The sequence below is a fragment of the Protopterus annectens genome, chromosome 9.part0 (assembly GCF_019279795.1).
Source record: "Protopterus annectens isolate FY-2018-M chromosome 9.part0, PAN1.0, whole genome shotgun sequence".
In the NCBI taxonomy this organism is placed as follows: domain Eukaryota; kingdom Metazoa; phylum Chordata; order Ceratodontiformes; family Protopteridae; genus Protopterus; species Protopterus annectens.
The window spans coordinates 1,048,066,735-1,048,092,400 of record NC_056743.1 but is presented as its reverse complement, the minus strand read 5'-3'; the positions used below and the strand labels follow the sequence as shown (position 1 = coordinate 1,048,092,400).

At 44.5% G+C, this 25,666-nt stretch overlaps 1 protein-coding gene across 2 annotated transcripts in view; it reads right to left on the bottom strand.

Moving 5' to 3' along the window:
- Positions 1 to 8,559: 8,559 nt before the first annotated feature.
- The window catches only part of EIF4B (eukaryotic translation initiation factor 4B), a 1,945,171-nt gene continuing 1,928,064 nt past the window's right edge, over positions 8,560 to 25,666 (bottom strand). For both annotated transcript variants that reach the window (XM_044083849.1, XM_044083848.1), the window contains one exon: positions 8,560 to 10,112. In XM_044083849.1, the coding sequence (XP_043939784.1) occupies positions 10,038 to 10,112 (75 nt within the window). In that variant the 3' untranslated portion in view covers positions 8,560 to 10,037. The remainder of the gene's footprint in view (positions 10,113 to 25,666) is intronic.

The following is a 25,666-nucleotide window of genomic DNA, read 5'->3' as shown; positions in this document are numbered from 1 at the left end:
CCTTCTGGAAACAGGGCACTGTGAGCTATCCCCAGAGGGATTTGGAAGACTGCACATACTACACTGATACATGTATGTGACTGGTCTAAGGCTCTCCCCCTCTGACTACTGACCCCTGCAGTACAAGTCCACCGGTATATAAAATTCAGTACTGCAGGCAATTTGGCTTCCCACCTCACACTTTCTGCAGTATGAAATCTGAAATACAGTTAGAACTTTTGCTTTACCAAGAAGTCCAGTTAGTTCAATGACATTTTTTTTAATTCCAGCACTAATCCAGTTGATGTACAACACAAACACGTTGCTGCAGCCTAACACATATCCCTCATTTTCTTCCAAAGAGTGTTATAAGATTATATAACTTTTAGTTATGTACTTACCATAACTTCGGATGTATGGGATCCATCTCGCCTACATTCATGACAGATGGGTTCAGAGCCGATCCATCGGCTCCGACTCGGCAACTTATACACTAGCACGAAGTCTCTCATTGGCTGGGCTACTCCCTATCCCAGGATGCACTACACCTGCTTCCCCAGATCTTGTTTGTTCGCTTTCATACACCCATGTAAACACAGAAAACACTATTAGTCACTATAACCAACTAAAGTTCTTCAAGAAAGAACGCCAAGAAAAAGTGACTACAGCTCCTCTAAATCCAAATGGAAGGGGAAGGAGGGTGGTACTTATGAATGTAGCGAGATGGATCCCATACATCCGAAGTTATGGTAAGTACATAACTAAAAGATGTAATGGGATCCTATCTCGCCTACATTCATGACAGATGGGACAGCGTCCTAGCACCTACATCCCGGGTGGCTCATTGGAACACACTCCTGAGAACTGTGGAACCAAAGGAAGCTCTGCCTCGAGAAACCACATCCAATTTGTAATGAGAAATAAAAGTGTGCGGAGAAGTCCAGGTTGCCGCAGCACAAATATCATCTATTGATAACTTGGAGTGAAAAGCTACGGAAGTAGCCATTGCCCTGGTAGAATGAGCCTTGACTGGAAAGGGAAGGTCTTTATTAGCCTGTGAATAAATAAAAATGATACAATCTTTAATCCATTTAGATATGGAGGCTTTTGTTACTGGTTGACCCAATTTGTTCGCTGCAAAAGAAACAAACAACTGATTTGATTTCCGCATTTGAGCGGTTCTATTCAAATAAAAACGTAGTTGTCTATGTACGTCCAATTGATGCAAAGTATATTCTGCGTTATTGGAGAATTCTGGGAAAAAGACAGGGAGTTCTATAGTTTGTTGCATACAGAAAGAGGAGGCCACCTTTGGTATAAATGCAGGGTTTAATTTCAATGAAACTCTATGCTTGTGAAAAATCAAATAGGGAGGATCAGAACAAAGAGCTTGAAGTTCTGAAACTCGCCTAGCAGATGTTATGGCTACTAAAAAGGCCGTTTTCCAAGACAGAAATTTAAAATCACAAGTAGCAGCTGGTTCGAAAGGACGGGCAGTTAGGGCAGCAAGAACCATATTCAAATCCCAAGGTGGAACAGGCTGAGATAAAGGAGGCCTAAGGAGCCAAGCCCCTTTAAGGAAAGCCTTACAAAGTCTGCGAGACATCAATGAAGGTTCAAAAGAAGCATGAAAATTAGAGATCGCTGCTAATTGAACCTTAATGGTAGAAACTGAAGAGCCGGACTGAAAAAGGGAGGCCAGAAAATTCAGAACCTCCGATATTGGTGCAGTGAGAGGATCCATACCCCGTTCTTGGGCCCAGAAAGCAAACCTTTTCCATTTACTGGAATAAAGTTTGATGGTGGAAGGTTTATGAGAAGAAGACAGTATGTGGACCACGTCCGGCGAAAGAGCATTGTCTCGGACTAAGGATGGAAGTGGAGTAACCATGCTGCCAACTTCAAGGACCTGAGAGACGGATGACGCCGTCCTGACTGGTGAGTCAACAGGTCTGGCACTGGATCCAGAAACCATGGACCTTCTATCGCATGCCTCTGTAGGAAGGGAAACCAAACTTGACGAGGCCAGTGCGGGGCAATCAAAATCATCTCGCTCTCCAAGTAAATGGCCTTCTGTATCACCCTCGGTAGGAGGGGAACGGAGGAAGGCGTAGAGAAGACCGGGGGGCCAAATGTGAGTCAGAGCGTCCCTGGGAATCTGTCCCTGAGAAGGAAACAGTGTGAAGAACTCTCTGCATTTTGCATTGTGCGGGCTGGCAAACAGGTCGCAGCAAGGAAGACCCCATCTGTCGAAGATTTTCGCAGCTATACTCTGTTTGAGGGACCACTCGTGGGGTAAAAGAATGGTCCTGCTTAATCTGTCCGCAATCACATTGGACTTCCCCGGTATGTGCGTTGCCATTAGAAAGCGGTTGGTAGCTACCGCCCAGTGCCAAAGTCTCATGGCTTCTCTGCATAGTGGGTAAGACCTGGTTCCACCTTGCTTGTTTATGTACCACACCACCGACATGTTGTCGGATAGGATAGTAATCGGGCCCTGTGGGAGAGCGTGATGGAGAGCTTGGAGTACCAATAGTACCGCTCTCATCTCCAGGACATTGATATGCAAATGCGTTTCCTGGATCTGCCATGTGCCTTGGACCGACCTGTCCAGGTAATGACCCCCCCCCACCCTACCTGGGAGGCGTCCGTAGTCACAGTGGCAATGGGACGTTGAGGTATAAAGGGTCGCCTGGTCGAGATTTGATTGGAGAAGCCACCAATGAAGATCTCGACGGCAACTTTCCGTGATTATGATTAAGTGGTTCAAGGGAAGTTCCTGATAGGACCATTGAACTGACAGTAGCCATTGTAAAATTCGCATGTGAAGTCTGGCCAAGGGAACTAAAAGTATGGTCGACGCCATCGAGCCCAACAGTTGTAGGATCCGATGGGCTGGGGCTCTTTGTAGGGGGAGACAGGATTTGACTTGATCTTGTAAGACCTGAATTCTTGCTGCCGGTAAATAGGCGCGCATTCTTTTTGTGTCTAAGTCTGTGCCTATGAAAGTAATACGCTGAGATGGCTGTAGTACAGATTTTTGCAAATTGAACGTGATCCCCAAGAAACGGCCCAAGGTGAACGTGGCTCTGAGCGCTTGGAGTAGTAGATGCTCGGAGGTGGCAGTAAGGAGCCAGTCGTCTAGATAAGGAAACACCTGGAATCCCAGACTTCTCAGGTGAGCAGTTACCACTGCCAGACATTTGGTGAACACCCTGGGGCTGTGGTGAGACCAAAGGGCAGTGCTCGGAATTGAAAATGACTGGCTCCGAGGCGGAAGCGTAAATGTCTCCTGGACTCTTGAGCTATGGGAATGTGATAGTAAGCGTCCTGGAGATCTATGGAGCACATCCATGCATTTTTTTTTCCAGCAAAGGAAGAATAGATTGAAGAGTGACCATTCGAATTTGGACTTCTTTACGAAACGATTCAATGAACTGAGGTCCAAAATGGGCCTGAAGTCCCCTGTCTTTTTTGGTACCAAAAATAACTTTGAGTAAGTTCCTGATCCGATCTGGTCGATGGGGACAGGCTGGATGGCTCTTTTCTCTAGCAGCTGTGAAACCTCTAATGCTGCCTGATCCCGCTGACTGGGTGGTACGTCCGGGATTTCCCTTAAAGAAAGGGGGGGGTTTGTTGAAGGGTATGATATATCCTCCGGTAATGATGCGAAGCACCCACCGATCGCTTGTTATGGATTCCCAAGCTTGTGGGTGCGCCAAGCCAGCGACCCCCGACTGGCTCCGGAGTTGCACAGTCGGGCAACAACTCAGGAACGCTGGTTGTATGAAGAACCACGAAAGGAATCGCGGTCTCCAGAGTTACGGGGGCCTCTGCCACCTCTGGGGCGGCGTCTTCCAAAATCCCCCCCCCCCCGCCTCTGGAGGGGGAATCACTGGGTGGAGTAGAGAAAGACTTTTGGGATTTTTTAAACCACATTTTCCCTCCTCTCCCAGCCTTGGGATAAGGCCTGGAAGGAGCGGAAAAACGGGCCCCAACGGCAGTCAAAGTCTTGCCCTCCTGCTCGCACCGAGTTAGTGTGTCCTTCAACTTGGGTCCAAACAAAGATGACCCATCAAAGGGGGCGTGAAGGAAGACTTGAAGGCCTCCGTGAGCGAACACAAGCGTAACCAGGCTTGTCTCCTGAGGGCAACGCCTGTTCCTGCTCTACTCGCCTTCGGCCGCATACGAAATGAGCCTCATGGACGAGTTAACGATAGAAAAAGGGTAGTCATCTGTGCGCCAACAGTCGGGCCAGCGCCTCAGGTAGATTACCAACAATAGAGTCATTTAGCTCTTTGAGAAGATCCCTTTGGAGCCTCGTAAAATGACATAAATAGTTCAGCGACCGTAAGGTAAAGGCCGCTGAGGACAGGGTACGCTTCCGTACCTATCCATACTCCTAGAATCCTTATTAGGAGGATGAATAGACGTCAAGCCTCTGCCACGCCCTGCTGTGTGGCAGAAGCCACCACCAAAGCATCTACAGGCACACCCTTTGTGAGAAATTCCTTCTGGGGGGGGGCTGACAAAATTTATTGGGCCTCGAGGCACCGGTTCCACAGAATCAGGGTGTTCCCACACCCTTCGAGAAACCAAATCAAGGAGTTCATCGAAGGGCGGAGACACCCAGGAGGCGGAAGGCTGGGCCCCAAAGGCCTTGAGGAAGACTGACTCCTCAGCTGAAGGGGTTTTGGCTTGCCAGTCACCTCTCTGTCTCAGAATCTCCAAGATATCTGAGAAGGAGATGTCATCCGAAGATGATTTGGGGGACCCTTCTGCGTCATCGAGGTCAGTATCCGATGTAATAGACTCATCTTGGGAGTCTACGTGCTTCCTCTTACACAATTTCTTCCGTGGGGGTTCGTCCGAAGCAGTTTCGGACGGACCACCCGGAAGAAGGGAACCCCCGAAGGGGGTATCCTCAGGCCCTGGGGCCCCGCTGCCGGGGGGGGCTGCAACACAACAGAGGCACCAGTCTCCAAATCTAGGGACGGTGAGGTAGAATCTTGTTGAACCGGCAAAGGCATGGCCAGCGCGCTCCTCATGGCCTCAAAGGCCGGACCTCCAGAGTCCAAGGAGGTCACTGGTCTAGAGGCCACAATGGCACTGGGAATTCCAGCAGCCGATGCTCCGAGAGGAAGACTAGGCACCGAAGCACCTAATCCCAAAGTATTCCCCTCGGGCCCGGCTGAAGAGGTCGCAGTACCAAACCCTGAACCGGAGGACAGGGTAGGAAGCATAGTCGGAGCCGAAAGGCCTGTAAGGGGTCTCTGCTCCGACCGTATGGCTCCACATTGCTCCACCACCACCGGCTCCAACGGCTCCGAAGAGGTTGGAGGAGGAATCAAATGTGTTGGACGGGGGATCGGCTCCGAAGCAAACTGTGCTGGAGCCGAGACCATTTTAGTAAACACTGGAGACTGGAATAGCCTCTGTAAGACCCTATCCAGGTCCGAATCTGACAGTCTCGAGGATTTAGAGGAGGTAGACACTCGAGAAGATTTTTTTCTCGGCTCCGAGAGAGAAGGGGACCGGCTCCGATACGGCTCCAATACTATCGGCGCCGACTCCGCCACATCATGGACCACCATCGGCACCGAAGGAGCCTTCTTCGGAGCCGAGGGGGAAGAGTCTGAGCTGCACACTTCCACCGGCTCCGAAGCCATTGGAACCGATGGAGGTGATTCACCTCTCGATACTCCAACTTGCGGCTCCGAAAGCAATGGAGCCGAAGTAGGAGGTATCGAGGCAGACCCTTCGACCCTCGGCCCCGAAGTCAGTGGAGCCGAGGAAGAAGAGGTCAATTTTGTCTTTTTAGAAGTCGGCTCCGACGGACTTGTCGGTGCCGACGATCTTTTCTTTTTGGAAGCAACAGGAGGATTTAAGGCTTCCTCAAAAGAAGGTTTGATAAGCCCTTTCAATATCAGCTTGTTCTTACGTTCTTGAAGAACTCTAGCAGAAAAAGCATGACATATGCTACAAGTCTCTTGCAGATGTTTCGGCCCCAAACAATAAACACAGATTGAATGGCTGTCTGTTATGGACATTTTATAACTGCACCGAGTGCATTTTTTAAAACCTGACTTTTGTTCTTTAGACATAGTACAGGCCCTACAACAAGTATGACTTTACCACAAAAGTAAGCACTATAATAAAAAGCGCCAACTGAAAGCGAGACACACTGCGGAGCACTTAGGAAAAATTTACCTCACAAACAAACAGACAAAACAAGTCCAACGGCCCAAAGCCCTCTAATTTAAACGGGCTTGGCCCGAACAATTAACCACAAAGGGAAATTAAAATTAAATAGTACACAAGGGTAGGGCAAAGGCCCTCTAACTTAAACGGGCCTTGCCCGACTGAAAAAATTAAAGTACCAGAAGACACTCAAGCACTAAAAGTCACAAATAGTATAAAGAATAGCTGTTAAAACAGCTGTTTGGTTAATATATGACAAAAACCCCAAGGTCAAGGACCAATAAAGGTAAAAACAACCACTTAGCTCCAGCCAAGTCGAGACCACGTCCAGCTTGTAAAGCGGCAAACGAGATCTGGGGAAGCAGGTGTAGTGCATCCTGGGATAGGGAGCAGCCCAGCCAATGAGAGACTTTGTGCTAGTGTATAAGTTGCCGAGTCGGAGCCGATGGATCGGCTCCGAACCCATCTGTCATGAATGTAGGCGAGATAGGATCCCATTACATCAAGCTTTATAAACTTTACTGTGAATCGTATCCTGTTACATACCTGTTTTGCTACTTTCTATTTGAAAGTAAATGCATTAAGTTATTTATTGCATGACTGTCTGAATGAGTGCCTTATTAATTATGCTGCAGACTGTCACTTAACATGCTGAAATCTGCTGCAGACCACAGAAAACATGCCTATCCACTATAAGCTTTGTATTCCCTTTAATGCATCATCAAAAAGAAGGACCACATGATTTTGAATCAGGAATTACCTGGCAGATGCTCAGCATACAGAAAACGCAAATAACTTAATACAGTTCTGGTAAAGTATCAATCAAAATCTCCAAATTTTAGAATCCGAAAGTCCACTTGATATGACAGGAGCATGACTACTGCAAACACATTTGCACTTGATCTTTAGAGATTATGTCAAACTAGCACAATGAAACAGTGCCTGCACTCCATTCCACTCAACTTAGTACTGAAGTTCACTAGTGGCTGTTGTACTCGTTTTCACATAAAATGATGACACAAAGACCGGACTTACAGACAGTGCTACTTAATAAAGTTGCATTCATTAAATATTAGCACCGTACATGTGCCTGGAATTGGAGTTTGCATTTCTATGCTGAACATTTTATTTTAATCTGTTTTCTGGGGGTAGAGCACCAATCTCCATGGGCTTTTTTTCAGACTCAGCCCAGGAGCGGAATTTGGTTAAGTGAATTGTTCAGAGTCACAAAGTTAGGCAATGGAGGCTGAGGGAATCAAACTTTGCAAAAATGGACCACAAGAAACAGCTTAGCAGCTTTTGAATCTTATAAGCCCATTGCCAAACATCATCTGTTAAGACATTACAGCAAATAGCACTGTTAGAACTGCAAGCACATGCACCCTGATCTCGCGTCATTATGATATCACAGGTCAAAGTAAGCATGAGAGCACTGAGCACAATAACTTAAATCTCCTGCACATTTTTTGATTCCTTCTAGCAATTCCACCTGGTATCAGTGGATCCTAAAAGGGCAGCACTGAACAACATTTACCCAGGTAAGACACTTGGTTGCACGTTCTTTAATTTCTTTTCATTGTAGCCTGGCCTTAAATAAGCCAGATCAATCACAGATTCCAAATAACCCCCAGAAGATACAAACCAAGCGTTACTACTACAAAACTAGCCTAAATCTATCTGCATGACAAAGATCACTTTACAGAAATACTGTTAAACAATGCATGTCCAATGACTTAACTTTCTGCTTCATTGCAACTATTACCAGTCTTCAGAAAATTGTCTACACATCTAAAATGTATTATTGCTGCTTCAAAACGTGTGTGGCGATGACCTGAAGCACTTGTACTGTACAAGAACTTAAATGTATTTACAAATCAAAAACTGAGCAAGTAAAAGTGGCACCTGAAAATAAGCTCCTCTGAGGACTTCTACAGATACAGACTGGTCCTGCTACCAATTCCTATCACAATAAAGTCCAATACTGCTGTGCCAATGTGAATACCATAACCCATCCAGAACTGTAGACAAAAAACTGGCATCAATCTTTTTAGAACAAACTGAAATGGAACAAGGCCAAAAACTCCCATCACATTAAAAGTTAAATGAAAGGCTACCAAGTATACCCAGATATGATGCAACTGCTTTTACAAAATCAGCTAAGTAAAATGCAAAAAAAAAAAAAAAAAAAAAAAAAAAAAAAAAAAAACAAAACACAAAAAAACATTCAGCAAAGGTCTTCAAATGAGAAAAACTATCTTGCTGCAAATGTTCATACTGTGGATTCTTTTGAGAGAAAATCCTGGTCTTTACAGGATCCTCTGTGTGTTACAATAAAGTAAATATAAACAAATTATTCAACAAATCAACAAACTCAGTACATTTATTTTATTTTAAAGATTAGTTTATTTTGGAGGCAAAAAAAAAAATGATGGGGGCATTATACATGATAATAAAAGACATCTCCTGGATAGCAGACTATAGAGTACAAATTATTTTCATAGAAGATATTTATACAAATTTTTTACACGAGGTTTTTTTTTTCTTTTTTTTTTTTTTTAATGTGTCATGTGTAAACTAGTACAAACCCATCCCAAAGGAGGGTGCAGATGAGGTGGGGTCAAGTAATATTTCCATCTCCATTTCCTTTTGAGGCTGGGGAAAAGATCAATGATTAGACCTATAAACTCCATAGTCTCATTCTTTGCATTAAAGTTCATTATTACACAGTACTTGTTAAATTAAAGCCTCACCTTTCTGCCAATCACAGTTTTATATCATCCATATTTTGAAGACCAACTGTGCAAGCTATTTTTCCCATGCTATAAAAAATGCTGTAGAAAGCAAAACAAACCACTGCAGCCATAAAACCATGTCATCTTAGGAGTGAGAAAGAAAAGTTTACCTGGTAATGGGGACAAATGCTGCAATGGAACTCCTTAATGAATAATATAAGAAGCCTATGAAAGCTCAAAAGCAAAAGTAATGTTAGTACATTACTTATTCACTGTCAGTATTAAGCAAACCTAGAATCATCTATCTTGCTTAACTGGGCAACTCAAATTTTGCTCCTGGACATCGACCATATGAACAATGTCCAAACAGCAAAATGTTGAAATTCATTCAGCTGGATGCATTGAATACTCAGAAAATCTAAGCATGCACTTTTGATGGCCTTAAATATAGTCATATTAATTTAACACCTTAACAAACATGGGTAGTTAATGCAATAAAAAAATGACTGCCATATTGTCTCAACATTGATTTCAGGAAAAAAATACACATACATTAGCAAAACATGATTAAGATTTTTGGTGTGTATTATGTCCTCTTAAAATATTCAAAGCTTCTTTAGTTTCAAATTAAATAAGCCTGTCCAAAAACAATGCTGCTCATCTTTGAACATATCAGTCAACCTGAAATAGACTAACATGAATACATCTGAATCAGGAGTAGCAACAATGGGCTCATTTTAAGAGGCTGCCAAAATGTCACTCAGTCCTACAAAAATACATTTTAAAAATCTGGGAGACAAAAGTCTTCTGCTATGCAGCCTTGATCCTTTACCAGGTCTCATTTGCTTGTCTCATTACTTTAAAAGCTCTTAAAATTTAGTTATCTAATAATAAATTTAACGGCAAAATTTCTAGCTCTACAGCACGATGTTTTGCATTGTTGACGTTTTGTTTAAAACTCATACTTCACTAAGGATGAAAACTCTTTCATTAAGTTCAATGCCAAATGGCTGCAGTAGCATGCAAGAGAAAAAAAGTTTCCTGGAGATGTTAAATTAGGTTGTGGTCTTGCTGGAACAGAATTTTGGTTTCTGTCACAAAAGTTCAACACAGCCTCCATAAAAGTTAATCTGTGCCGTCTTCTGCTTCCTCATCTCCATCCATTAACAGAGCAGCATACTTACTGGCTGAGCTGAACTTCTACAAGGGCAACAAAAATACAAGATTAATAAAACTAACAATCTGGCAACACACCATCCACACATACATGCCCCAAACCCTCAATATAATTCTTCTGCATCACTTTATTTCTTTTTGTCAAAAAAGTACAGTTTTGTACCTACCATAAATGTAGATGTCCGATAGGTATGCATCTGCAGTCCTTACATATGGGTTGTCCTGCCTCAGGCAGCCCTTCGGTCGGCCGGATTCCAAAGTCTGGGTCCGGCGTCGGCTGATGTCGCCTTCCCGCGTCAGAGCGCCTGGGGTATAAAAGCGTCAGCAGACGCCATCTTCCTCAGTTTTTCTTGCCCCAGATGCCAGGTGCCCTCTAAGGAAGGCTAACTTTGGTTGAAATACAAAATATTGCAAACATGCACAGTAATATAAAACAAATACACCATAATAGATAACCGCAGCTAGCTATAAGAGGGATAAGTACTCAAGAAGTACCACAGAGGGGAAGGAGGGAGGGTAACCCTGACTGCAGATGCATACCTATCGGACATCTACATTTATGGTAGGTACAAAACTGTACTATGTCCTTCAAGGATGCATCTGCAGTCCTTACATATGGGTAGAATACCATAGCCAAACTGGGGGTGGTAGGCTCTAAGAAAATGATGGTGTAGCTAAAATGCCCTGCAGGACTGCCGTAGCAAAGCCTGCTCTGGATCTGGAATATAAGGGTAAATTGTAATGCTTGGAAAATGTATGCACGGAGTTCCATGTAGCAGCTTCTAAAATGTCCTTGGTAGCCACCCCTCTTAAGAAGGCTGTGGAGATGGCTGTAGCTCTGGTGGAATGAGGTCTGATGTTAGCTGGCACAGCTTTCCCATGATAAGAGTAGCAGAATCAAATGCAATTTCCTATCCATTTTGAAATTGTCTGTTTGGAAATTGCTTTTCCTTGAATGCCTGCAGCATATGCTACCAACAGCTGGTCAGTTTTTCTGAAAGTCTTAGTTCTGTCCAAGTAGTAGTGTAACTGTCTGTGAATGTCCAGGGTATGCAGAAGTTTCTCTCCCTTGTTTTGTGGGTTTGGATAGAAGGTAGGCAGGTGAATAGCTTGGTTCAATGAGACCCTGGATACCCCCTTTGGCATGAATGAAGGATTGGTTCTCAAGGAGACTCTGTCCTGATGAAAAATAAGAAATGGTTGTACTGCCATAAGTGCCTACAATTCAGATACTCTTCTTGTTGAGGTTATGGCCAGAAAGAAGGCAGTCTTCCAAGACAGGAACTGTAACTCTGAAGATGCTGCTGGTTCAAAGGGAGGTAAAGTCAACTTTTCCAACATGAAGTTAAGGTCCCATGTAGGCACTGGTGGTTTTCTTGGAGGATTGATGTTTTTAATTCCTCTTAGAAAAGTACAGTTTTGTACCTACCATAAATGTAGATGTTCGAAGATCCACATTGCTGCAGTCCTTACATATGGGTAGTCCGCTGTCCTCGGTCGGCCCGAATACCAAAGTATTAGGCTGACGTCGGTCATAGGCGCTCAGATCTGACATCATAGCGTCAGGGTATAAAAGCGCATGACCGACGTCATATCCTCAGTCTTTTCTTGCCCCAGATGTCAGAAGGCCCTAAAAAGAAAGGCCACAGCCCAAAAACAGGATACCTCCCAAAAACATGCCCAACAACAACCATCACCCAAACCATATAACCATGCCAAACTACAGAGGGAAGGAGGGAGGTAATTGGACTGCAGCAATGTGGATCTTGAACATCTACATTTATGGTAGGTACAAAACTGTACTATGTTCTTCATCTCACATTGCTGCAGTCCTTACATATGGGTAGAATCCCAAAGCAGAGGTAAAGGGAGGATGGCAAAATCATAAAGCATTAGGGGCTGCTAAAATGCCCTGTAATATTGCAGTGGCAAATCCAGCCCTAGACTTAGAATAAAGAGGAAGGTGGTAATGCTTGGAAAAAGTATGTACTGAACTCCAAGTGGCTGCTTCCAAAATATCTTTTGTAGCTACCCCCTTAGAAAGGCAGTAGAAGTGGCAGTAGCTCTAGTGGAATGAGGTCTGATTCCAGCCGGAATCTCCTTACCATGATGGGAATAACAGAAAGAAATACAAAACCCAATCCATTTAGAAATAGTTTGTTTTGAAACAGGTTTTCCTTGAGAACCCAAAGCAAAAGAAACAAACAACTGCTGAGACTGCCTGCAACCCTTGGTTCTGCTCAAATAATAACGTAACTGCCTGTGAATATCCAAAGTATGCAAAATCTTCTCCCCTTTATTTTGAGGGTTTGCATAAAAAGTAGGCAAATGAATAGTTTGGTTCAAGGCCACACTAGAAACCACTTTAGGCATAAAGGAAGGATTAGTACGCAAAGATACCCTATCCTTATGAAAAATCAGGAAAGGTTCCACTGCCATAAGGGCCTGTAATTCAGAAACCCTTCTTGCAGAGGTAATGGCCAACAAAAAAGCAGTCTTCCATGATAAATACTTTAACTCGGCAGTAGCTGCAGGCTCAAAAGGTTGTAGAGTAAGCTTTTCCAACACAAAATTGAGATCCCAAGCAGGAGTAGGAGCTCACGTGGGGTCTTATGTTCTTTGCCCCTCTAAGAAATTGCTTAAACAAAGGATGGGAAAATAAAGGAGGGTCACAGTCATAGTGAGCAGAAATGGCTGCAGCATGAACCTTTATCGAGGAGAAAGACAAACCCTTGTCCAATAACTCAGTAAGATATTGAAGAGAAACACTTAAATCAGGCTTGGAAACATCAAAGTCCTTCGCTTTGCTCCAAAGAAAAAATCTCCTCCATTTATCAGCGTAAACTTTCCTTGTACTAGGCCTTCTGGCCTCCAAAATAACATTCAAAACTTGTTGTGGAAGCTGAGACCCTCCAGGGTCTAAAACAGAATATGCCAGGCTGTGAGATGCAGAGACTGAATCTTGACATTGAGGAAGTGATTGCCCTCCTGAGACAAAAGATGCGGAATCAAAGGCAGAGGCCATGGAGGCTCCGTACCAAACTCCTCAGTAGTGGGTACCAGTGCTGTCGAGGCCAATCCGGCTATCAGAATCATGGATGGCTTGTCTATTCTGGCCTTCAGGAGTACCTTGGGAATGAGAGGCAGAGGTGGAAAGGCATAGACATGAAGATTGCTCCAACTGAATGATAGAGCATCCACCTTCCAAGCTGTGGGATGAAACATTTTTGTGCAAAACTTTGGCAACTGGTAATTTAGTGGAGAAGCGAACAGATCTATGTCTGGAGTCCCCCATAACACTGTCAACTTTTGAAACACATGAGGATCCAGTTTCCACTCGTGAGGATCCACAATTTGTCTGCTCAACCCATCCGCTAAGGAGTTCTGTGCTCCTGGTAGAAACCTTGCCTGAAGATTGAGGTGTAAACTGAGAGCAGTCTCCCACAAAATCATCGCTTGCCTGCAAAGAGGTAGAATGGGTTCCCCTTGCTTGTTGATGTACCACATGACAGTAGTGTTGTCTGTTTGAATCAACACCTGTCCTGGGTGAAGTAAATCCTTGAAAGCCATCAATGCAAATTGGACTGCTAACATCTCCTTCAAGTTGATATGCAAATGTTGAAGTCTGACAGGCCACGTGTCTTGCACCCATTTTCCATTGAGGTGTGCTCCCCAAGCCTTGTCCGAGGCATCTGTCGTTAGAATCTGACTCGCCTCTGGTCGGGTCACAGAGAGTCCCTTGTTTAGGTGACATTCCTGAGCCCACCACAAAAATTCTTTCTGAATGCAAGGTATTATCTGAATGACAGTGTCTAGATCTTGGCAGTGTTGTGTCCATACATTTTTGAGATACCATTGAGGCTTCCTCATATGCAGTTTGGCATTGGGAAGCACCAGAACACAAGATGCCATGAACCCCAAGGCTTGAAGGACTGTCCTTGCAGTCAGCCTGGACTGTAGAGACATTTGATGGAAATAAAGAGAAAGGCTTCTTTGTTTGTCCGGGGTCAAAAAGGCCATCTAGGAAGCTGTATTCAGTCTTACACCCAGAAAGCACATGTCCTGAGAGGGTACTACACTGGACTTTGTTTCGTTCACAGAATACCCTAGGCATCTTAACACTACCATCACATACTGTAGATGATGCAGAAGTTCGTCTTTGTGTTGTGCAATAATCAGGCAATCGTCCAAATAAGGATAAATCTGTATTCCTTTTAACCTGAAAAAGGCTATCACTGGAGCCAGAAAGTACAGTTTTGTACCTACCATAAATGTAGATGTTCGAGGATCCCCATTGCTGCAGTCCTTACTATTGGGTGTAGTCCGCTGTCCAGTCGGCCCGAATACCAGAGTATATGGCTGACGTCGGTCTGGGCGCATTCGACTGACGTCAGTACGTCAGGGTACTAATGCGCATGACCGACGTCATATCCTCAGTCTTTTCTTGCCCCAGATGTCAGAAGACCCTAAAAAGACAAGGCCCAAAATACCTGCACCAAAAATATGTACAATATATATAAGAATATATACAAAAATATCAGCATGAAACCTCACCTACACAACCACCCCTAAACACAGAGGGGAAGGAGGGAGGGTAAATTGGACTGCAGCAATGGGGATCCTCGAACATCTACATTTATGGTAGGTACAAAACTGTACTATGTTCTTCGTTCCCCATTGCTGCAGTCCTTACTATTGGGTAGAATCCCAAAGCAGAGGTAAGGGAGGCTGGCAAATCATAAAGAAGCAGGAGCTGACAACATGCCTTGCAAAACAGCTGTGGCAAAACCAGCCCTAGACTTAGAGTAGATAGGAAGGTGATAATGCTTAGAGAAAGTATGCACTGAACTCCAAGTAGCTGCTTCCAAAATATCCTTAGTTGCCACCCCTTAGAAATGCTGTTGAAGTGGCAGTAGCCCTAGTGGAATGAGGCCTAATCCCAGCTGGAATCTCCTTGCCATGATGGGAATAACAAAATGCAATGCAAAAGCCAATCCACCTAGAAATAGTTTGTTTTGACACAGGCTTGCCCTCTGAACTCAAAGCAAAAGAAACAAACAACTGCTGAGACTGCCTAAAATCCTTAGTCCTGCTTAAATAATAACGCAATTGCCTGTGTACATCTAAAGTGTGCAAAATCTTTTCCCCTTTATTTTGGGGTCTGCATAAAAAGTAGGCAAATGAATAGTTTGGTTTAAAGCCACACTAGAAACCACCTTAGGCATAAAGGAAGGATTAGTGCGTAATGATACCCTATCCTTATGGAAAATCAAAAGGGCTCTACTGCCATAAGGGCCTGCAACTCAGACACCCTTCTTGCAGAAGTAATAGCCAATAGAAAAGCAGTCTTCCATGACAAGTATTTCAATTCAGCAGTAGCCGCAGGCTCAAAAGGTTGTAGAGTAAGTTTTTCCAACACAAAATTGAGATCCCAAGCAGGAGTAGGAGCTCTCATTGGGGTCTTATATTCTTTGCCCCTCTAAGAAACTGCTTGAACAAAGGATGCGAAAACAAAGGTGGGTCACAATCATAGTGAGCTGAAATTGCTGCAGCATGAATCTTAATGGAAGAGAAGGACAAACCTTTGTCCAATAACTCAGTAAGATATTGAAGAGCCACACTCAAATTAGGCTCAGAAATCTCCAAATTCTTTGCTGTACTCCAAAATAAAAATCTCTTCCATTTTTCTGCGTACACTTTCCTTGTACTAGGTCTTCTAGCTTCCATAATCACATTTAAAACTTGTTGAGGAAGTTGAGACCTGCTGTGTTTCAACACAGAATATGCCAGGCTGTTAGATGAAGAGAGTGAAGCTTGACATTGAGCAGATGACCGTCCTTCTGAGATAACAGATGAGGAATCAGAGGTAAAGGCCATGGAGGCTTCTTTACCAGACTCCGTAGTAGTGGGTACCAGTGTTGCCGAGGCCAATCTGGAGCTATCAAAATCATCCTTGGCCTGTCTTGTCTGACCTTTAATAGTACCTTTGGAAGAAGAGGCAGAGGTGGAAAGGCATACACATGAAGGTTTTTCCAACTGAAAGACAGAGCATCCACTTTCCAAGCTGTGTGATGAAACCCCTTTGTGCAATACTTTGGCAGCTGGTGGTTTAGTGGAGAAGCGAACAGATCTATGTCTGGAGTTCCCCATGACACTGTCAATTTCTGAAATACATGAAGATCCAGTTTCCACTCGTGGGGATCCATGATTTGCCTGCTTAACACATCTGCTAAGGAGTTCTGTGCTCCTGGCAGAAACCTTGCCTGAAGAGTTAGTTGCAAGCTTAGCGCAGTCTCCCATAAAATCATTGCTTGCCTGCATAGAGGATAAGAATGTGTTCCCCTTGCTTGTTGATGTACCACATGACAGTTGTGTTGTCTGTTAGAATCAACACCTGCCCTGGAAGAAGTAACTCCTTGAAAGCCATTAATGCAAACTGGACTGCTAACATCTCCTTCATGTTGATATGTAGATGCTGTAGTCTGGCAGGCCACTTGTCTTGTATCCACTTTCCATTTAGATGAGCTCCCCAAGCAATGTCCGAGGCATCTGTTGTTAAAATCTGACTCGCCTCTGGCCGGGTCACAGAGAGTCCCTTGTTTAGGTGACATTCCTGAGCCCACCACAAAAATTCTTTTTGAAGGCAAGGTATTATTTGAATGACAGTGTCCAAATCCTGGCAGTGCTGTGTCCATACATTTTTGAGATACCATTGTAGCTTCCTCATATGCAGTTTGGCATTGGGAAGCACCAGAATACAAGATGCCATGAACCCTAATGCTTGAAGGACTGTCCTTGCAGTCAGCACGGACTGATGAGATAGTTGATGGAAGTAAAGTGATAGACTCTTTTGTTTGTCCGGGGTTAAAAAGGCCATCTGGGCTGCTGTATTCAGTCTCACACCCAGAAAGCACATGTCTTGAGAGGGTACTAGACTGGACTTTATTTCGCTCACAGAATACCCTAGGCATCTTAGCACTGCTATAACATATTCCAGATGCTGTAGAAGGTCTTCCTTTTCTTGAGCCAGAATCAGGCAGTCGTCCAAGTAAGGATAGATTTGAATTCCTTGTAGCCTGAAGTAAGCTATCACTGGAGCCAGAACCTTTGTGAATACCCTGGGCTCAGTAGATAAGCCAAAGGGCAATGCAGAGAACTGATAATGAGAATTTCCAGCTCGAAACCGCAGATACTTCCTGCAACTTAGCCTTATAGGCACATGAAGGTAAGCTTCCTTGAGATCTAAAGTTACCATCCAGTGATCTTTGCCCAGCAGAGGTAAAAGCTGTTGTAACGTCAACATCTTGAACTTGGGAATGTCCAGATAAGTGTTGAGGATAGATAAATCCAAAATTGGTCTCCACGTGTTCCCCTTCTTTGGTACTAGGAACAGGCGAGAATAAAATCCTAGGCCCCTTTCTGATACAGGGACTGGCTGAATGGCCCCATCTGGAGTAACTGAGAAACTTGCTTGTGAGCCTCTTTTCTTTGTGGAGGAGGAACGTCTGGCATGCCTTTGAAGGGGGCAATGTATGGAAATAAAACCTGTAAGCGTGGTGAATGATATCCAACACCCATCTGTCTTGAGTAATTAAATCCCAATTTTCTTTGAAAAGAGACAGTCTTCCTCCCAAAGGAGCTGCCAGGCGAGAATCTACTGGCAGCTGAAAAGGCAGGTCATTGGGTCTGTTTACGAAAGGACTGACCCCTGCCCTCACCAGAAGTCTGAGCAGGTGAACTCCTGTTCTAGGCCTAAAGAACCTTGAGCCCTGCCCCTACCGCGTCTAGACCTACCCCTAGACTGGCAATCATAAGCAGGATATGTCCACCCCTTAGCAGGCCAATTTCTACTAAACTTGGTGGCTGCACCTGCAAAAATCTTTAACAGTTTGCATAGACTTAGCTTTGTCCTCCATTTTCTTTAAAACTGCTTCCACAGGCGAACCAAACAACACATCAGACTGTAAAGGAGCATCCAAAATCCTTGTCTTAACATGCTCAGCTAAATTCTGATCCCTCAACCAGGCATGCCTGCGAAGAACCGAACTAGTGGCAGCCACCCTCGAGGAGGCCTGTACAGCATCAAAACCACATTGCAAAGAATGCTTACCCACTTGTTCAGACACATGAACCAAATCCAGCAACTCTTTACACTCAATACCTTCCGCCAAAGCATCCACCTTAGATTTCAATTGTGAAAGGAGATAATTTTGATATTTTAGCATGTGAAACTGACAATTCAACGCTCTCATGGCTAGAGTGGAAGAAGTATACACTTTCTTTCCCCACCTATCCAAAGCCCTTGCCTCTTTATCAGTGGGAACAGGATTTTTAACCACAGAGGCCTTAACACCTTTAGGCCCCTGAGAAACAGTTTCTGGATCCGCCCTAGGACTCTTAAACAAATACTTATGAGCTTGGGCACCCTATAATACCTATCAGGTTTAACAGGAGCAGGAGGCAAAGAGTCAGGGTTCAGGGAAGCCTCTGCAAAAACATCCTCCACCACATTCAACACAGGAGGTATAGCTAAGGGCCTATGCTGGGGTAAAAACAAGAATTCCCTAAGCCTTTTCCTGGAATCAGAGTAATCCTGGCCTTCCCATTTAAAGTGCTCCCTCATGGAATGCAGAGTCTCTGAAAATGAGAAATCCTCAGGAGGAGAAGCTGTAGGAGTGGAATCATCCACATCAGAATCAGAATAAGGAGGATACTCCTGCAAATCTTCCAGAAGACTCAGAAGCCTCTGAACACTGTTCAAAACTATCAAACTCGGTTCCACCCTAGGCCTCTTAGCAGGAGGGGTCATAGAACCTCTAATCATAGTAATCAAATCTTCTGCCATTTTAAGCATATGTTTCTTAGGTACAGAAACCGAAATGCTAGGAGAAGCCCCCACTGAAGCTGAACTTGGCCTACCTCTCAAAGAAGTTTTGGCAACAGAAGGAGAGGCTCTAACTACCTTGGGAAGAGAAGGAAGAACAGTTACCTGAGAAGCCCCCTCAGCCTGGCCTACCTCCTGAGAAGGCACATCCTGTAACAGTAAAGTTTCTGCCTGAGACTCCATGGAAACTCCTGGCAAAACCTCTGGCTCCACAGAGCCTTCTAAAGAACCGACGTCCGGGACTGCGGTTCATCAACCCTAGGCTTCGCTGTTTTGTCCTTGCGCTTCTTGGACGGCGGCGTCGGAGCATCCGATGGCATTTTATAATTGCAACGCTTCCCAAACACTAACCTGGCACAGTCTAACCTCCTCTTAATAGTGCGTTTGTTAAACCTAGCACAAGAGCGGCAACCAACAACGTCGTGCTCAGGCCCTAAACAAGGTATACACAAGGTATGGTAATCCCTATGAGGTATCTGTTTCCCACAAGAAATACAGTTATTCACTTTTTCTGACATCCGGTTAAATACTGAGGCAAGAAAAAAAAACCAAAATGTTCCCCAACGGGGTACTTAGCCAACTCTGCTTCGGTCTGAAACTCCGGTTTCGGAAATATTTCAGAACGCCAACCTGCACTCGCAAAACTGCTTCTGCATCGGACCATGCGGCAAAAAAGACTGAGGATATGACGTCGGTCATGCGCATTAGTACCCTGACGTACTGACGTCAGTCGAATGCGCCCAGACCGACGTCAGCCATATACTCTGGTATTCGGGCCGACTGGACAGCGGACTACACCCAATAGTAAGGACTGCAGCAATGGGGAACGAAGAACATCCTTTGTGAACACTCTGGGCGCAGTAGATAAGCCAAAGGGCAATGCAGAGAACTGATAATGTAAATTTCCAGCCCGAAAATGCAGGTACCTCCTGCAACTGGGCCTGATAGGAACATGAAGATAAGCCTCTTTGAGATCCAGAGTTACCATCCAGTGATCTTTTCCCAACAGAGGTAAAAGCTGTTGTAACGTCAGCATTTTGAACTTTGGAATGTCCAGATAAGTGTTGAGGATAGATAAATCCAAAATTGGTCTCCACGTGTTCCCTTTCTTTGGTACTAGAAACAGGCGAGAATAAAATCCTAGTCCCACTTCTGACAGAGGAACTGGCTGTATAGCTCCTATTTGAAGAAGTAAAGAAATCTGCTTGTGAGCCTCTATCCTTTGCCGAGGAGGAACGTCTGGCATGCCTTTGAAAGGAGGCAATGTATGGAAATAGAACTTGTAGCCTCGGTTTATAATGTCCAATACCCATTTGTCCTGGGTGACTAAAAACCAGTTTTGCTTGAAGAGTGCTAATTTTCCTCCCAAAGGAGCTGCCAGGGAAGAAGAATCTGGCAGCTGAAAATGCAGGTCATTGGGCCTGTTTACGAAGGACTGGCCCCTGCCCTCACCTGCAGATTGTGCAGGTGAACTCCAAGTTCTAGGCCTGAATGTACTGTGAGCTCTGCCCCTGCCACGTCTAGATCTACCACTAGACTGAGAATCAGAAGAAGGGTAGGTCCACCCCTTAGTAGGCCAATTTCTACTAAACTTTGGAGGTTGCACCTGCAAAAAATCTTTAACAGTCTGCATAGACTTAGCCTTGTCTTCCATTTTCTTCAAAACCGACTCCACAGGGGGACCAAACAAAACTTCAGACTGTAAAGGGGCATCCAGAATTCTAGTTTTAACATGTTCGGACAAATTCTGATCCTTACGCCAGGCGTGCCTACGAAGAACTGATCCAGTGGCAGCCACCCTAGAAGAGGCCTGTACAGCATCAAAACCACACTGCAAAGAATGCTTACCCACCTGTTCAGAGACATGTACTAAATCCTGCAATTCTTTACACTCTATGCCCTCTGCCAAAGCATCCACTTTAGATTTTAGCTGAGAAAGGAGGAAATTCTGATACTTCAACATATGAAACTGGCAATTTAAAGCCCTCATTGCTAAAGTAGAAGAAGTATACACCTTCTTTCCCCATCTATCCAAAGCTCTAGCTTCCTTATCTAGAGGAACCGGATTCTTTACAACAAAAGCTCTAACACCCTTAGGCCCCTGACTAATAGTTTCTGGGTCCGCCCTAGGACTCTTATACAGATATTTATGAGCCTCAGGCACCCTGTAATACCTGTCCGGTTTAACTGGCGCAGGAGGCAAAGAATCTGGATTAAGGGAAGCCTCCGAGAAAACATCTTGAACAACATCCAAAACAGGAGGTATAGCCAAGGGTCTATGCTGTGGTAAAAACAAGAATTCCCTAAGCCTCTTTCGTGAATCAGAGAAATCCTGTCCTTCCCACTTAAAATGCTCCCTCATGGAATGCAGAGTTTCTGAAAACGAAAAATCCTCTGGAGGAGAAGCAGAAGGAGAGGAATCCTCTGCATCAGAATCCGAATAAGGGGGAAAATCTTGAATATCTTCAGCAGAAGAGTCTGGGTCGTCTGAGGCCTGATCCAAACTTTCCAACTCTTGCTCCACCCTGGGCCTCTTATCAGGAGGGGGCATAGAACCTCTAATTAAAGTAATCAAATCTTCTGCCATTTTAAGCATGTGCTTTTTAGGCACAGACCCTGAAGTACCTGGAGGGACACCAGAGGAAGGCAAAACAGACCTGCCCTTAGAAGAAGCCTTAGAAATAGTAGCAGAAGGCCTAACCTCCTTAGGCATAGAAGGGAGAACAGTAACCTGAGAGGCCCCTTCAGCTTGACCTGACTCCTGTGAGGCCACATCCTGCAAAACGAAAGTTTCCCCCTGAGACTCAACAGAAACTTCAGCCGGATCCACCTGCTCCACTGTAGCTTCTGCAGGACCGGCGTCCGAAACGGACGAATCAACCTGTCTAGGTTTCCAGGATTTGTCTTTGCACTTCTTCGTGGAAGTGGGCGTCGGAGGATCCGACGGCATATTATAATTACACCGCTTACCAAAGACTAACCTAGCACAATCTAACCTTCTTTTTATAGTGCGCTTATTAAACCTAGCACAAAACCGACACCCGACTACGTCGTGGTCCGGTCCCAAACAAGGAATGCAAAGAGAGCGATAATCCCTATGCGGTATCTGTTTCCCACAAGAAATACAATTATTCACTTTTTCTGACATCCGGAATTAACTGAGGCAAGAAAAACAAAAATATTCCCCAACGGGGTACTTAGCCCAACTTGATTTCGGTCTGAAACTCAGAATACGAAAATTTCAGAACGCTGAACGGCACTTGCAACGCTGCTTCTGCATCGGACCATGCGGCAAAAAAGACTGAGGATATGACGTCGGTCATGCGCTTTTATACCCTGACGCTATGATGTCAGATCTGAGCGCCCATGACCGACGTCAGCCTAATACTTTGGTATTCGGGCCGACCGAGGACAGCGGACTACCCATATGTAAGGACTGCAGCAATGTGAGATGAAGAACATCTGCCTTAGGAGAGGATGAGAGAAGACAGGTGGATCAGTATTGTATTCTGCTGAAATTGCTGAAGCATGATTTTTTATGGAAGAGTAAGAAAGGCCATTATGGAGCATGTCTGCCAAGTATTCCAGGATATGTGCCATGCTCATCACTGTGGCATCTAGGCCCTTTGCGGTGCTCCAAGTGTGGAATCTTTTCCATTTTGCTGAATATGTCTTTCTCGTGGAAGGTCTGCGAGCTTCCATGATGATATCCTTCACTCTCTTGGATAGCTTTTCCTGGTGAGGAGTCAAGGTATTCTCCAGGCTGTCAGCTGCAGGGTTTTCAGGCTGGAGTGCAGAGTTTTGTAATTGTGCTGTGTCAGAAGGAGTGTCCATAGTGGTAGAGGCCACGGTTTCGTGTGTGACAGGCTCCGTAAAAGTGGGTACCAGTGCTGCCTTGGCCAGTCCGGGGCTATTAGAATCACTTTTGGCTGCTCTGTCTTGATTTTCAGTAAGTCCTTGGTCATTAGTGGGAGTGGTGGAAATGCATACATTGCTAGAGTATTCCAACTGAAAGAGAGGGCGTCCACTTTCCATGCTTGTAGGTGGTATGTCCTTGTGCAGAATTTCTTCAGCTGATGATTGTGGTGGGAGGCAAAAAGATCCATGTCCGGCCTCCCCCATGATTGTGTTATCTGAAGGAAGATGTCTGGGTGCAGCATCCATTCGTGTGGGTCCATGGTATTTCTGCTTAGGCTGTCCGCCAGTATATTGTCTTTTCCTGGCACAAACTGGGATTGCAGCTCTATATTGAGTTTTAGGGAAAGTTCCCAAAGATTCATTGCTAGTCTGCAAAGAGGGTAGGAATGGGTACCTCCTTGCTTGTTTATGTACCACATAATGTGGTATTGTCTGTCCTTATTAGCAGGTGGCCTTGATGTAGAAAGAGCTTGAAGGCCTCGATTGCATGAATCACTGCCAGCATTTCCTTTTGGTTTATGTGCATGCGCAATTCTTTCTGAGACCATAGGCCTTGGATGCATCAGTCCTCCATATGTGCTCCCCATCCATGGTCTGAAGCGTCCGAGGTAATGGTTTGGCTGGTTACTGGTTTGCTGAAAGGCAGGCCCCTGTTTGACTGGCTTGCTTGGGCCCACCACAGGAATTCCTTTTGAAGGCATGGAATAAGTGGTATCAAAGCTTCTAGGCTGTGATTGTGCTGAGACCATAAACTCCTTAGGTACCATTGTAGTTTTCTCATATGCAGCCTTGCTTGTGGAATCAGAAGAATGCACGATGCCATGTAACCCAGGGCCTGCAGGATTTTCCTTGCAGTCATCTGAGTTTGTTTTGTTAGATTTTTGAAGTAATCCGGTAGTTGTCTTTGTTTTTCTTCTGTGAGAAAAGACATTTGGGTGGTTATATCTAGTTCCGCACCCAGAAAAGTTATTCTTTGGGATGGCACAAGTCTTGACTTGTGAATGCTGACTGTGTATCCCAAGGCCTGCAGTAGGCGGATGGCATAATTCAAATGTTTTTCCAAAGTTTGTTGGCTGTCCGCTTGTATAAGGCAGTCGTCCAGATACGGGTATATTTGAATCCCCTGAAGTCTGCAGTGTGCAATTACTGATGCCAGGCATTTCGTGAATACTCTGGGCGCAGTAGATAAGCCAAAGGGCAATGCTGAGAAATGATAATGCTCTGAACCTGCAAGAAATCTGAGGTGTCTTCTGCAACTTTGTCTGATAGGGACTGAGGAAGATGGCGTCGGCTGACGCTTTTATACCCCAGGCGCTCTGACGTCAGGGAAGGGGCGACATCAGCCGACGCCGGACCCAGACTTTGGAATCCGGCCGACCGAAGGGCTGCCTGAGGCAGGACAACCCATATGTAAGGACTGCAGATGCATCCTTGAAGGACATCAATTTGTTTCATTTCTAAATGCACATGAAATGAAAAATGAGCACCCATACGAACCAAATTTTGAACAGTTTGGTACATAAAAGTAAAATGTTATCAGAAAAATTATACTTTTAGCTAAGCGTTTAGTCATATGTAGCTGCCACAGAGGTTTAGAAGTATATCTGTCACATTATGGTCACTCAATCTCATAGTGATTTCTCGGAGCACTTTAGTCTAAGGAAAAGTCTGCTGTTTTCTGTGCCTTGCTTTCACTCCTGTGCAAATGTCAGGATTTTGACACTAAACAGTCCAAGTGGTTGATTGCTATCTTTATCCCTAAAAACACCTCCCCTTTATTTAAACCAAGTTCAGACTGCATCACAGGTGTTGCAAATGCTATTACACTTGAACATTACAGGCTTGATAAGAAATTAACTCCTGTACCCCATAAGGGTTTCATACAATTTGCCTTTACACACAGTTAACAGTTCACTACAGCTCATTATAATTCTCAGAAAAAAAAACAAAACCACCAAGGCCTAGTTACCTCATTTGTGGTACTCACTAATTAGGCCTGGAATGTTCCAGTGTTCCTCATCAGTCAGTACACATCTTTTGGCATGTATGCCCTCAAGGACAGGATCATTTACTTCTGAATGTCAATACAGCTCCCTATTACAATTATATACCCAATACGTGTAAACTAAAATCAGTAAGTAGCAAAAAAAGGTAGCTATTTACAGCTACAAAAGGTGCTATACAGTGGCACCTCCTGTAACTTGTTAACTTTGTGTACTGAAATCAGAACAATTTTCATTAATTCACTATACCTCAAGTCCAAAGTGTACTGCCAGCAAAAATGTAAAGCTTTCATATCAGGTCCATCCTTCCTCAAATGGCTGTATTCTTGATAACATAAATGAGGAATGCTAATTAAAAAGAGTACACCTTACAAATATACATTTAGATCAATGTTGAAGTAGCCCAAGCTGTATGGGTTACAGCCATGCCTAAGATATGACCAATGGACAGCTTTCAAAGCTTTAGGGTACCTTTTAAGTGCTGAGCTGCCATTGGCTTGAGCAGAGCCATATAAATAAGCAGTCTGTGCAACAAAACCTTCACAGCTTCAGGAAATCTTCCCTGTCCATGGTTACAGAAACAGAAGAATCATTTTAAAATTTCTGCTTTTTCTTCCTGGGAGACTTCCTGGAAAAAGATCAACCTATGACAGAAGCACAAGCCCACGAATCTGGCACATTACCCTGGCTAAGCAGTACACCTTCACCCTCTCTCTCCACCATGCAAACAACAGTGGCTCTTCCTTATCTGGTCAGGGCAACAGTACAACCAC